Source organism: Dendrobates tinctorius, unplaced genomic scaffold (assembly GCF_039654945.1).
Source record: "Dendrobates tinctorius isolate UK_male_01 unplaced genomic scaffold, ASM3965494v1 ptg000163l, whole genome shotgun sequence".
NCBI lineage: Eukaryota > Metazoa > Chordata > Amphibia > Anura > Dendrobatidae > Dendrobates > Dendrobates tinctorius.
Window position 1 is genome coordinate 5,699,337 of NW_027361830.1, and position 13,381 is coordinate 5,712,717.

The 13,381-nt window shown below is 40.8% G+C and overlaps 1 protein-coding gene across 1 annotated transcript in view; it reads left to right on the forward strand.

Annotated features, from left to right (window-relative positions):
- Window positions 1–13,381, forward strand: part of WRNIP1 (WRN helicase interacting protein 1) — a 158,666-nt gene that overhangs the window by 85,765 nt on the left and 59,520 nt on the right. The window contains exon 4 of the mRNA XM_073550151.1: window positions 11,559–11,764. Within this exon, the coding sequence (XP_073406252.1) occupies window positions 11,559–11,764 (206 nt within the window). The remainder of the gene's footprint in view (window positions 1–11,558; window positions 11,765–13,381) is intronic.

A 13,381-nucleotide genomic window follows, 5' to 3' on the forward strand; every position in this document is an offset into this window, starting at 1 on the left:
AGAAGAAAGTGAACAGCACATAAGGAAAATAAAAGGAAAAGCAGGTTGTGCATAAATCAAGTGTCAATCATATACATTAGTAAGTGCAGCGTTGGTTATATTAGTACAGCAAAGTCATATTGAAAAAATGCATTACATATAACAAGACTGCGCAATAAAGACAATAAAGTACATATGAGGCATATGAATAAATATATGATAAAGGCAATAATGTGCATATACTTTAAAGTGCAAAAAGTGCATATCATTATATAAAAAATGACAATAATAATATTATTGGAAGTAGAGGGTCATTGCACAGACCTCCCATTCAAATATGAAGAAAGATATTATTTAATATTTATAGGGAGGATAAATTAGTAAAAAATACAGAGATAAATAGAGTCCCAAAATATGTTTATGAATAATCATATGAAGACATTTTTCAGAAGGGCAGCCGGAAGTAAGATGTAGCAATACGCAAAATGAATGGAATATCATTTCAAGCCGGACATGGAAGCAAACCAAACAGCACCTCAGAAATAGGATAGGAACCCATCTATGAAGATAAAAACAGAGTTAATTATACAATAAAAATAAAATTAAAAAGAAAGAAAACAGAGCTATAGGAAGGGGGCGAAACTAATGACCTCATTTAGACCGTGAGGTTGCAGTGATTTAACTTTGGAGATCCATCGTGCCTCCAATTGCGCAAGCGATTTTCTCCAATTACCACCTCTGTTGTCAATGCATATTTTATCTATTCCAAAAGCTTTCAATAGGCTAGCATTGCAATCGTGCATCTGTTTAAAATGACGTGGTATGGGCTTTAGGGAAGAGATATCCTGAGTATCCATAGCATTAGTGATGTCACGATAATGCTCCCTGATTCTGATTTTTAAAGGTCTTGATGTTAGTCCTATATAGATCTTCGAGCATGGACAATAGGCATAGTATACTACTCCTATTGAATTGCAGGTAATGTTTTGGGTGATTGAAAAGATCTTACCCTCACTGGAATGGAAGGTGGAAGTCGGTATCATGTTAGAGCAAGCGATGCAATCCCCACAGGGAAAGAAGCCCCAAATGGGCCCTTTAGATCCAAAGGCTCTTTCAAGTTGGGTTCCAGGATAGTAACTGCGTACAATATGATCCTTAAGACTAGGAGATTTCCTATATGTGATGGAAGGATAGTCAAATAAATATTTGGCCAATCCCACATCCTCTTGTAGAATAGACCAAAATTTTTTGAGGACATTCTGCATACCATGCCAATTAGCATTGTAAGTGGTAATGAACCTTACCTTGGATTCCTGATTAGATTTAGGTCGTGGTTTCAAAAGTTCATTACGATACATTTTTTCAGCCGCTTGTAAACCTTTTTTAATACATCTTCGTGAGTATCCCCTTTCCTGGAACCTATGGAATAAATCGTCCGCTTGTTCAGCAAAATTTTCCTTATTGGAGCAAATCCGTTTAGCCCTAAGAAATTGGCCCTTAGGTATGCTCTTTATTAACGGGGCTGGTTGAGGGCTTATTTTTTGCACGCCGAGCTGACGTTTTTATTGATACCATTTTGGTGTAGATGCAATAACGGACGTTCAAAAGATTGTATTTTATTGCAATGTATCGACCAAAAAAACGTAATTCTGGCGTTTTGAATTTTTTTCTCCTTACGCCCAGGGCTGTGGAGTCGGAGTCGTGGAGTCGGAGTTGGAGTCGGTATAAAATGGACCGACTCAGACTCCTAAAATATATAATAAATTGGGTACAGTAGTTCAATGCAGAATGTGCTGAATATTTTTTCATCAGAATTTGGGAAAGTTATGAAATGTCCTATAAATGACTGTTCTATTCCTGATCTAAGGCTACATTCACACACAGCGTTTTTCCTGCGTTTTTTGAGGATACGTATTTCAGTTGCAAAAGCAGATCAGCTTTTTAAAAAACGCATCACCTGAAAGGTTTTTGAGCTCAAAGATAATGTTTTCAATAGCAAAAGCAGATTAGAAATCTGCTCTATCTATATATCCATTTATTTATATCTGTCTATCCATATCTTATCTGTACCAAAAAGAATGAAAGCCGGATAGCACACAGACTAACACTCCTTTTTTTTAGCACCAGTCAGGCACACCTCATAGCTGCCCAAAAGGACGCCCAGGACAGGCATTGCTCGTCTTCAGTTACACATCATCATCAATTGATAGTTGGAATAAATAGACTGCATTCATCACCACATCTTCTTAAGATGCAGGCTTTATTTTCAAGTGTAGGGGTGTGTAGTATGAGGTTCTGCAGCAGCTGAGGTGTGCAGTATGAAATTCTGCGGAACAGTATGAGGTTCTGCCCCCCCCAGGTTTGATCCTGGCTACGCCCATAGTGTGAATGTAGCCTGAGGATCTAGGCTTTATCTTAGCCGAGATAAGTCATAGTGAGTGTGTATGTGTATGTGTGTGTGTGTGTGTGTGTGTGTATATATATATATATATATATATATATATATATATATATATATATATATATATATATATATATATATATATATATAATATAGTACAGACCAAAAGTTTGGACACACCTCAATCAAAGCGTTTTCTTTATTTTCATGACTATGAAAATTGTAGATTCACTCTGAAGGCATCAAAACTATGAATTAACACATGCGGAATTATATAATTACCAAAAAAGTGTGAAGCAACTGAAAATACTGTATGTCTTATATTCTAGGTTCTTCAAAGTAGCCACCTTTTGCTTTGATTTCTGCTTTGCACACTCTTGGCATTCTCTTGATGAGCTTCAAGAGGTAGTCACCGGAAATGGTTTTCACTTCACAGGTGTGCCCTGTCAGGTTTAATAAGTGGGGTTTCTTGCCTTATAAATAAGGTTGGGACCATCAGTTGTGTTGTGCAGAAGTCTGGTGGATACACAGGTGATAGTCCTACTGAATAGACTGTTAGAATTTGTATTATGGCAAGAAAAAAGCAGCTGAGTAAAGAAAAATGAGTGGCCATCATTACTTTAAGAAATGATGGTCAGTCAGTCCGAAAAATTGGGAAAACTTTGAAAGTGTCCCCAAGTGCATTGGCAAAAACCATCAAGCGCTACAAAGAAACTGGCTCACATGAGGACCGCCCCAGGAAAGGAAGACCAAGAGTCACCTCTGCTGCGGAGGATAAGTTAATCCGAGTCACCAGCCTCATTAATCGCAGGTTAACAGCAGCTCAGATTAGAGACCAGGTCAATGCCACACAGAGTTCTAGCAGCAGACACATCTCTACAACAACTGTTAAGAGGAGACTTTGTGCAGCAGGCCTTCATGGTAAAATAGCTGCTAGGAAACTACTGCTAAGGACAGGCAACAAGCAGAAGAGACTTGTTTGGGCTAAAGAACACAAGGAATGGACATTAGACCAGTGGAAATCTGTGCTTTGGTCTGATGAGTCCAAATTTGAGATCTTTGGTTCCAACCACCATGTCTTTGTGCAACGCAGAAAAGGTGAACGGATGGACTCTACATGCCTGGCTCCCACCGTGAAGCATGGAGGAGGAGGTGTGATGGCGTGGGGGTGCTTTGCTGGTGACACTGTTGGGGATTCATTCAAAATTGAAGGCATACTGAACCAGCATGGCTACCACAGCATCTTGCAGCGGCATGCTATTCCATCCGGTTTGTTTTTAGTTGGGCCATCATTTATTTTTCAACAGGACAATGACCTCAAACACACCTCCAGGCCCTGTAAGGGCTATTTGACCAAGAAGGAGAGTGATGGGGTGCTACGCCAGATGACCTGGCCTCCACAGTCACCAGACCTGAACCCAATCGAGATGAGAATGCCAAGAGTGTGCAAAGCAGTAATCAAAGCAAAAGGTGGCTACTTTGAAGAACCTAGAATATAAGACATATTTTCAGTTGTTTCACACTTTTTTGTTAATTATATAATTCCACATGTGTTAATTCATTGTTTTGATGCCTTCAGAGTGAATCTACAATTTTCATAGTCATGAAAATAAAGAAAACTCTTTGAATGAGAAGGTGTGTCCAAACTTTGGTCTGAACCGTATGTATGTAATCGATATTATACAGTGTATTACATATTTACAATTTATTATAGTTTTTTGTGTTCTAAAGTTGTATTCCAATAAATAGATATTATATCTAAATATCTTGATTATTGTATCATAGAAATGATTAAATGTCTGATGTTCACGTTGTACTACAATACATTTTTCACTTAAATATAAGCAATATATGTGGGAGTCGTCATTGTGGAGTCGGAGTTGGAGTCAGAGTCGGTGTAAGGGAAATTGAGGAGTTGGAGTCGCAGGTTTGGCTTACCGACTCCACAGCCCTGCTTACGCCGTTTACCGATGGGGTTAATTCTTTTTCTAAATTGATAGATCGGGCAATTCTGAACGCGGCGATACCAAATATGTGTAAGTTTTTGATATTTTTTTATTGTTTTATTTTGAATGGTATGAAAGGGTGGGTATTTGAATTTTTATTTTATTTTTTTAATATTTTTAAAAACATTTTTTTTAATTTTGGCAAACTTCAATAGTCTCCATGGGAGACTAGAAGCTGCAGTTGTCTGATCGGCTCTACTACATACAGGTGATGATCAGATCGCCTGTATGTAGCAGAAACGATTACTTGCTATGAGCGCCAACAACCGGGCGGCACCTATAGCAATCTGGCTATGACCCCCATAGAGGTCTGCTGGAGACCTCTGGTGGTCATGCCAACCCATTGGTGACCCGCGGTTACGTGACGGGGTCACTGATGGGCGGGATTTCCGGCTCGCTAACTGGAAGTGAGAGTTAAATACTGCTGTCAGAGATTGACAATGGCCTTTAACAGGTTAACAGTCGCAGGTTGATCAGGATTCCACCCACGGCTGTTAGAAGCACATGTCAGTTATTCAAAACTGCTGACAGGTTCCAGAAAAGATGTGGGCTCAGTGCAGGTGCCCACATCAAAGGAAAGGGATTAAAGGGGTTGTCCGGGCTTTTCACATAATCTCAGTGCATATCTGGGCTGCAGAATGCTGACAATAAGTCATTTGCCTTCTGTGGCCAGTTTGCAGGGTTTCCAAGATATCATCTCTTGCTTCTAAGAAAAACGTCCGGGGGTGGGGGGTGTTCTTGCACTGAAATGAGAACTGGTCGTTTCCTCCTACTCTACTAAAAACATGCCCTCTATAGCAACAACCCCACCCTCCATAGCAACAGGCCCTCACCGACCACATGAACAATCCTATCCCTCCTCACACAGTAACAAATCTTCCCCCTCTAGAAGCCTCAGTGCAGAGAGCAGAACCACCCAGCTGCTCCTCCCCCAGACACACGCTGTACAGTGATCTATGAAAAGTGAAACTATTGAGGAGGAAACGACCAGTTCTCATTTCAATGCCAGAACACACCCCCCCGGACGTTTTTCTTAGAAGCAAGAGATGATATCTTGGAAACTGTGCAGACTAGCCACAGAAGGTAAATTACTTATTGTCAACATTCTGCAGCCCAGATATGCACTGAGATTATGTGAAAAGCCCGGACAACCCCTTTAATATAGTAACAAATGACAACTTTAATGCCTGCAAAACTAATGAGGAATTGAATCTTTACTTCTGTTTACATAACTTTTGGAAATGTGTTTAATTAATTAGGAATGTGCAACAGGTAAACAAGCTTTGAGTTCACCCATAATTTTAGTTTCCGTTTTTTTCTCTCTCAAATTTTAGGCTAGATTTAATTATATACTTGACATGTAATTTAATATACAGTATATATATTTCTTATTCTTTGGACTGTACTATTCTGTCAGGAAACTTGAAAAGTTTATTATTGTATTTCATAAAGTTGGTCGGTCTTCTAGCTAGCTAACTAAACTAGCACTCTTCTCGCCTCCAATCATGTTTTGCACTTTCAGTCAGTTTTCCAATGTGAATGCATTTTCTTTGTTGTAAAATTGGTCCTATTTTGATGGGACTGCCTTGAGTTTGCAGGAAATGACGATGTCCTGTATCTTTGTTAGTGACTCAGGAGTCAAAACCTCATTCGTGATCCGCCATTTTGAGGGAACTGGATCTGGTCACATGTAGAGTTGAGCAAGTATCTTCGGTTCCCCACTTATTCAGCAAGCTATAGCGCTTGCCGAATAAGCTACAGCAGGAACCCAGCTTCCTGGATCGCGCCGGCTGAACAGCTGATCGCCGACGCAGCTGCATGTGTCGTGTCTGTGTCACAGTACATGCATGGAGAGCCTGTGTGTTGGGCTTTCCATGTATGTGCTTTGACAGTGACACAGCCATGACACATGCAGCTTCAGTGGCGATCAGCTGTTCCGCCGGCGCGATCCAGGAAGCTAGGTTCCCGCTGTAGCTTATTCGGCAAGCGCTATAACGTCGAATGAGAGGGGAACCGTAGATATTCGCTCAACTCTAGTCACATGCAGACTTCCTAATACTGATGTCGTCATCAGTGTGTGCAGTCGTTATGAGAATTACACAAATTTTGGTTTTCACAAAATTTGCTGCTTCATTGTTTTTAGATCTTTGTCATATGTTTCTATGCTCACTGAAGTGCAATAAGATTTTATGATGTATACATCAAGTTTATGTAAGTATTTACAGTGTTTACCTTTATCTTTCAAGACTTCTGTAATTCACCCTGTCATGCTTGATATAAGCTTCTAGGCCAAATCCTGACTGATGACAACCCATTTTTGTCTAGTCAGTGTTTGAAGCTCATCATAATTTCTGTGTTTTTGTTTGTCCACCTGCTTTATGAGAATTGACCACAGGTACTCATTGGGAATGAGATCTGGTGAGTTTCTTGCTCATGGACCAAAAATGTCATTGTTTTGTTCACCAATCCACTTACCGTATTTTTCGGACCATAAGACGTTATTTTTCGGACCATCTATGTTTTGGAGGAGGGAAGAAAAACATTGAAGCAAAAAATGTCATGAAGCACTGTTATAGGGGGTGAATCTGCTGTTTACACTGTTATAGGGGTAATATCCTCCAATTCTGTACTAATGTGCCCTTTCCTTTTATGTATTTGTCCCCAATCCCAGTATACATGCCCCCCATATACGTATGATCCCCATCCTGGTATACATAGCCCCGTCACATTACACACACAAAAAAATAAACCATTCTACTTAACCTCCCTCTGCTCCCTCGCAGCATCCTGTCCTGATGTCCGCAGCTTTCAGCTTGTAAGGAGCGCATGGCAGTAACGTCATGCTCTGCTTAGATGCTGAGGTCAGTTGCCGGAATACTCACTGCTTTCCAGACTATGAGCATGGGGGCAGTGAATATTATTTTTCTTTAGTAGCAGTAACACGGTTAGCAGCAGTCGCCGGCTTCTTGCAGCGGCTGGGCCATCACGTACTTGCTGTTATAGAGAATGAATATTCACTGCTCTCCACACCCATGGACATGGGAAGAAGTGAATATTCATTCTCTTTAATAGTGGACACACGTGATTGCCCAGCCATGCAGGAAGTTGGCGTCTGCAGCTAACAGTGTACATGCTATTAAAGAAAATTAACATTCACTGCTCCCCCGCCCATAGTCTCACCCACCTCTTGGTCCCGGCTTCAGTTCAGAGAGGTGGGAGGGACTATGGGCGTGGGGAGCAGTGAATATTCATTTTCTTTAACAGTGGGCACAGGTGTTAGCCGCAGCAGCTGACTCCTACCTCCTGTGACCCGCTTGTCCACTGGTGTCGCTCTCCCACCCCACCATCCACAGCAGGAACATCCAGACTAAAAGACGCACCCCCCAATTTCCTCCAAAATTTTGAAGGCAAAAAGGACGTCTTATAGTCTGAAAAATACGGTAATTACCAGTTTTGCCTTGTGACATGATGCTCCATTATGCATCCAGAATGACTGGTGTGATGACTGACCTGAGTAGCCTCTTCTGTGACTATGACATTGTTGAATTTGAGTCAGGAGATCCATAGCCGTTCTGTATGAGCAGGATATGCGGACATCTGAACATGACCTAATGCTCTAGTCGAGACATAATATTAATTTAATAAATCTTCCACAAATGAAAATTGAAAATAAGATTGTTAAATGGTAATGCTTTGTAGTGTTGTTGCAGTCAGGTCATGTAGGACACCATCTCTAGCTGACACTTTTTGGTATTTTCTAATTAATCTATTGACTGCTACTTTTAGATTCTCCTGTCGGTAACAAGGCAGACTGTGGTTATATTTGGTATTTCATTCTATCTTCTGTGACGCACATGAGAGACTTTCCATCCACTAGATGTTCTTTATGTTGTGGTTAAGAAAAGGCATTGCTTAAGTAAGTTTCCTCTCTGAACTTGTGTCAGTTTCCCAATAGTACTATAGTATGCACATGAAAGCAGACTGCCACCTGGCATTGGCACTCATGCAAGATTAAGCGCTTTAAATGTGGAATTCCTTGTGACTTTATGTAGTGTTTATGAAACCAACCAGAGGTGTTTCTTGAGCTGTCAAGTTATCACTGAATCCTCATCTCGCCCTATAGATTTGTGGATTAATATTTTTTTTTTTTAATAGATAGTGAAAACTGACAATTGGTCTACACATAGTTTAAGTATTAACCCCTTACCTCTGCAGCCCATTTTGATGTTTGCACTTCCAGGTTTTTTTTACTTCCTGCTTCCAAGGGCCATAACTATTTTATTTTTCTATCAACTTAGTCATAAAGGTGCTTTTTTTCTGCACAAGTTGTAGTTTTGTAAAATTTGTATTGTCCATTTTCTACTGTCACCCCTTGCGAAAGTAAAAAAAAATGTCTAAAGGAAAATTTTTGTGAAAGAAAAGTAAATGTTTATTTTTTCCGTCCACATTCCAAAAATTCCTGTGAAGCACCTGAAGGGTTAATAAACTTCTTGTCTATGGTTTTGAGCACCATGAGGGGTGCAATTTTTAGAATGGTGTAATGTTTGGGAATTTTCTGTCCTATAGGCCCCTCAAAGTCACTTCAAATGTGAAGTGGACCCTAAATAAAATGGTTTTGCAAATTTTGTTGTAAAATGAGAAATTGCTGATCAACTTTTAACCCTTATAACTTACTAACAAAAAAAAGTTTCAAAAATTGTGCTGATGTAAAGTAGACATGTGGAAAATATTATTTATTAAGTATTTTGTGCGATATGACTCTCTGATTTAAGGGCGTAAAAACTAAAAGCTTGAAAATTGCTAAATTTTTGCCAATTTTCCATTTTTTTCACAAATAAACGCAAGTCATCTAATATATAAAGCTCAAAGTGTGTATGTATGTGTGTGTGTGTGTGTGTGTGTGTGTGTGTGTGTGTGTGTGTGTGTGTCCGGGATAGGCATCCGCACCGTCGCAGCTACAGCCACAAAATTTGGCACAGTCACACGTCTGGACCCTGAGAGCGTCTTAAGCTATGTTGTGAGGCGAAATTTTAACCCCACGCGTTCCAATTCTCCAAACAAATTTGCCCCCATCTACATACTGGGGAAAAAGTGTGTGTGCGTCAAGCCCCGCCCCTCATTATGATGTCATAATGCCCCTATTTGCATACTGGGGAAACAGTGTGTGTGTATCAAGCCCCGCCCCTCATTATGATGTCACAATAGTTACCATGGCGACGCTGATGTCATCATAGGTTGCAAACCCTGCCGCCGCTCATTATGATGACATAATGGTTGACTGTGGGATGGAGGATATGTTTGACGAGTATATGGGCACGGGACTATGGGATGGCGGATATGTATATGGGCACGGGACTATGGGATGGAGGATGTGTGATGGGTATATGGGCACTGGACTATGGGCTGGAGGATATGTATGACGGGTATATGGGCACGGGACTATGACATGGCGGATATGTATGATGGGTATATGGGCACGGGACTATGGGATGGAGGATATGTATGATGGGTATATGGGCATGGGACTGTGAGATGAAGGATGTGTGATGGGTATATGGGCACTCGACTGGGATGGCGAATATGTATGATGGGTATATGGGCATGGGACTATAGGATGGAGAATATGTATGATGGGTATATCGGCATGGGACTATGGGATGGAGGATGTGTGATGGGTATATGGGCACGGGACTATGGGATGGAGGATATGTATGATGGGTATATGGGCATGGGACTATGGGATGGAGAATATGTATGATGGGTATATGGGCATGGGACTAAGGGATGGAGAATATGTATGATGGGTATATGGGCATGGGACTATGGGACTATGGGATGGAGGATATGTATGATGGGTATATGGGCACGGGCCTATGGGATCGTGGATATGTATGATGGGTATATGGGCACGGGTCTATGGGATGGAGGATAATTACCGTATAATTTGCTATAACTAACCACAGTTAGTTACTATGCCCGGGCAGCGCCGGGCTCTTCAGCTATATCAAATAAATTTTACCACTATCATGAAGTACAGTGTGTTATGAGAAAATATTCTCAGAATCAGTGGTATCCATTGAAGCGTTCTAGAGTTATGATGTCCTAAAGTGACAGTGGTCAGAATTGTAAGAACTGGCCAGGTCAGGAAGGTGAAAACAGGCTTTGGGGCGAAGGGATTAAAAACCGCACCCTACAATATATTTAAAATTGCTTTCAGGTATTTTACTAACCCTTCAGGTGCTTCTCAGGAATTAATGCAAAGTGACATGACAGGAATGAAAAAGTTGATTTTTATTATCTAAATGTCACTAACTTCTGAACGGGCCGCTATAGCCGGCAGACTTTAAGACTGTTAAGGCCCTTTTACATTTAGCGATGCACCAGCGATGCGACCAGCGATCCGACCCGGTCAGGCTCGCTGGTGCATCGCTAAATGATCGCTGGTGAGCTTTCACACAGAAAGATCTCACAGCGATGCAGCAGCGACGCAGCGCACGATACTCTCCTTTCACAGCGATCCTGCGTCCTCCCGCCCGCCTTCACGCGTCGCTCGTCGTCACAGCAGGAAGCCCAGCAGGAAGCAGACGACAAGAAATGGAGCCACCCAATCTCGCGCGATCAGCGATGGACAGCGGGGGAGCGGGTCGTTGGTAAGTATCACACATAGCGATATCGCTAGCAATATCGCTATAACGTCACAAAACCGGTGACGTTTTAGCGATATTGCTAGCGATATCGCTTAGTGTAAAACCCCCCTTATTTGGGCATGTACTGCCATGACAAACATCAGGACCACATGATCAAGATCTGAGGGAGCCAATGGGGTTGAAGAGGGAGCCCTCACACTCTGCCATTTAGATGTTGTAGTTACTATTGACAGCAGCATCTAAGGTGGGGTTAAATGGCCATGGTCAGTGCCAACACTGATTGTGGCTGATGCAGCAAGATATCAGCAATAGTGCACAGCTGACAGCTGCTGGATTGTCACAAGTCGGAGGAAGCTATTCTCTTCACAGGTCAATAAAAAAACGTATTGGTGGTCATTAAGGTGACAAGTAGGATAGGCATCCAAATCTTACATTTTTTTTATGTTTGCACTGAATGTTTTTTCTACTACTTATTTCTGTTATAAATACTACTTCCTGACTTTTTCTGTGATTTCTTTGTTTTAGATGCCAAATGTATATAGAGGCTAAAGCGTTAACAACTTTAGCACATCTTTGTGACGGTGATGCCAGAACAGGACTGAATGGCTTACAGTTGTCTGTTCAATCTCGAATTGCTGCAGGACCAGATTCACAACTACAAGGAATGATGATAAAAGAGGAGCACATTAAGGAAGGCCTGCAGCGCTCCCATATTCTCTATGATCGAGCTGGTGAGCATACACAACAATTTTTCTTAATAAGGTTGTGTTGGTGATTAGGCATGTTCTGCTGTTACTGGTGTCCACGTCAGCAATTTAGATATGACACCCAACTTAGCAAGTAAGAAGAGCTGAACATGTCCTTATCTAGTTTACGAATAGACGGATTTGTGTTAGAGCTGCAGCTTCATAGCTTTTAGCTATTCATTTAAACTTGTCACTGCGTTTTAAGTGTATCCTCTCTAATGCATTGATATGTGTATAATTATTATCTCCTGGTAGTTTTAGTATGTCATTATCTTTATTTTATTTTTTTTATTTTTTATTTTTTTTTTTATATAGCGCTAACATAAATTCCCTATCAGTATGTCTTTAAAGTGTGGGAGGAAACCGGAGTACCCGGAGGAAACCCACGCAAACACGGGGAGAACATACAAACTCCTTGCAGATGTTGTCCTTGGTGGGATTCGAACCCAGGACTCCAGCGCTGCAAGGCTGCAGCGCTAACCACTGAGCCACCGTGCTGCCCCATTAAGTTTACCTTAAGTGTTATGATGGTTAGAGTTGTGTGAAACTAATTATTGAAACTTACAGCTACTAAAATGTAAGCTTGCTGAAATTGCCAGGGACTGGAATAGGCAGTAATTCTAGGATGGTGGTCAGAAATTTCTGGATTAGCTGATGGATACAGTCAAGAAGAGAGTAAAGAAGAATTTGGAATTCAGAAGTGTTGACAATAGCTTAGCTCTTTTGGGAGTTAAAATGCAAAAGTGCTTCAGTTTTAGGCATACGTTCTTCTTTCTTCATAAAACTTTTATTGTCTTTGAAATTCAGAAATCTCAAAGAAATAAGTATTCAGAGGTCCACATTTGTAACTGTTTTCATTATATTGTTTTGTTTGTATTCACAGATCTTATGCAGAACTATACAGCTCTGGCAAAAATTAAGAGACCACTGCAAAATTTTCAGTTTCCTGATTTTTCTCTTTATAAGTATATTATGAGTAAAATGTAAATTTATCTTTTATTCTATGAACTACTGACAACATGTCTTCGAATTTCCAAGCACTAAATTTTATATTTATTTTCAGAAAATGAGAAATGGTCAAAAGAACAAAAAAAATGCAGTGCTTGCAGACCTCAAATAATGTTAAAAAAAACAAGTTCATAATCATTTAGAAACAACAATACTAATGTTTTAACTCAGGAAGAGTTCAGAAATCAATATTTTGTGGAATAACCATGATATTTAGTCACAGCTTTCATGCGTCTTGGCATGCTTTCCACCAGTCTTTCACACTGCTTTTGGGTGACCTTACGCCACTTCTGGTACAAAAATTTAAGCAGTTCTTCTTTGTTTGAAGGCTTGTGACTACCCATCTTCCTCTTGATTACATGCCAGAGGTTTTCAATGGGGTTCAGGTCTGGAGATTAGACTGGCCATGACAGGGATTTGATGTGGTGGTGGTCCTTCATCCACACATAGATTGACCTAGCTGTGTGGCATGGCGCATTCCTACTGGAAAAACCAATCCTCAGAGTTGGGGAACATTTCCTGAGCAGAAAGAATCAACTATTTCTCCTTCGTCTCATTGGGGGACACAGAGACTGTGGGTGTGTGCTTCTGCCG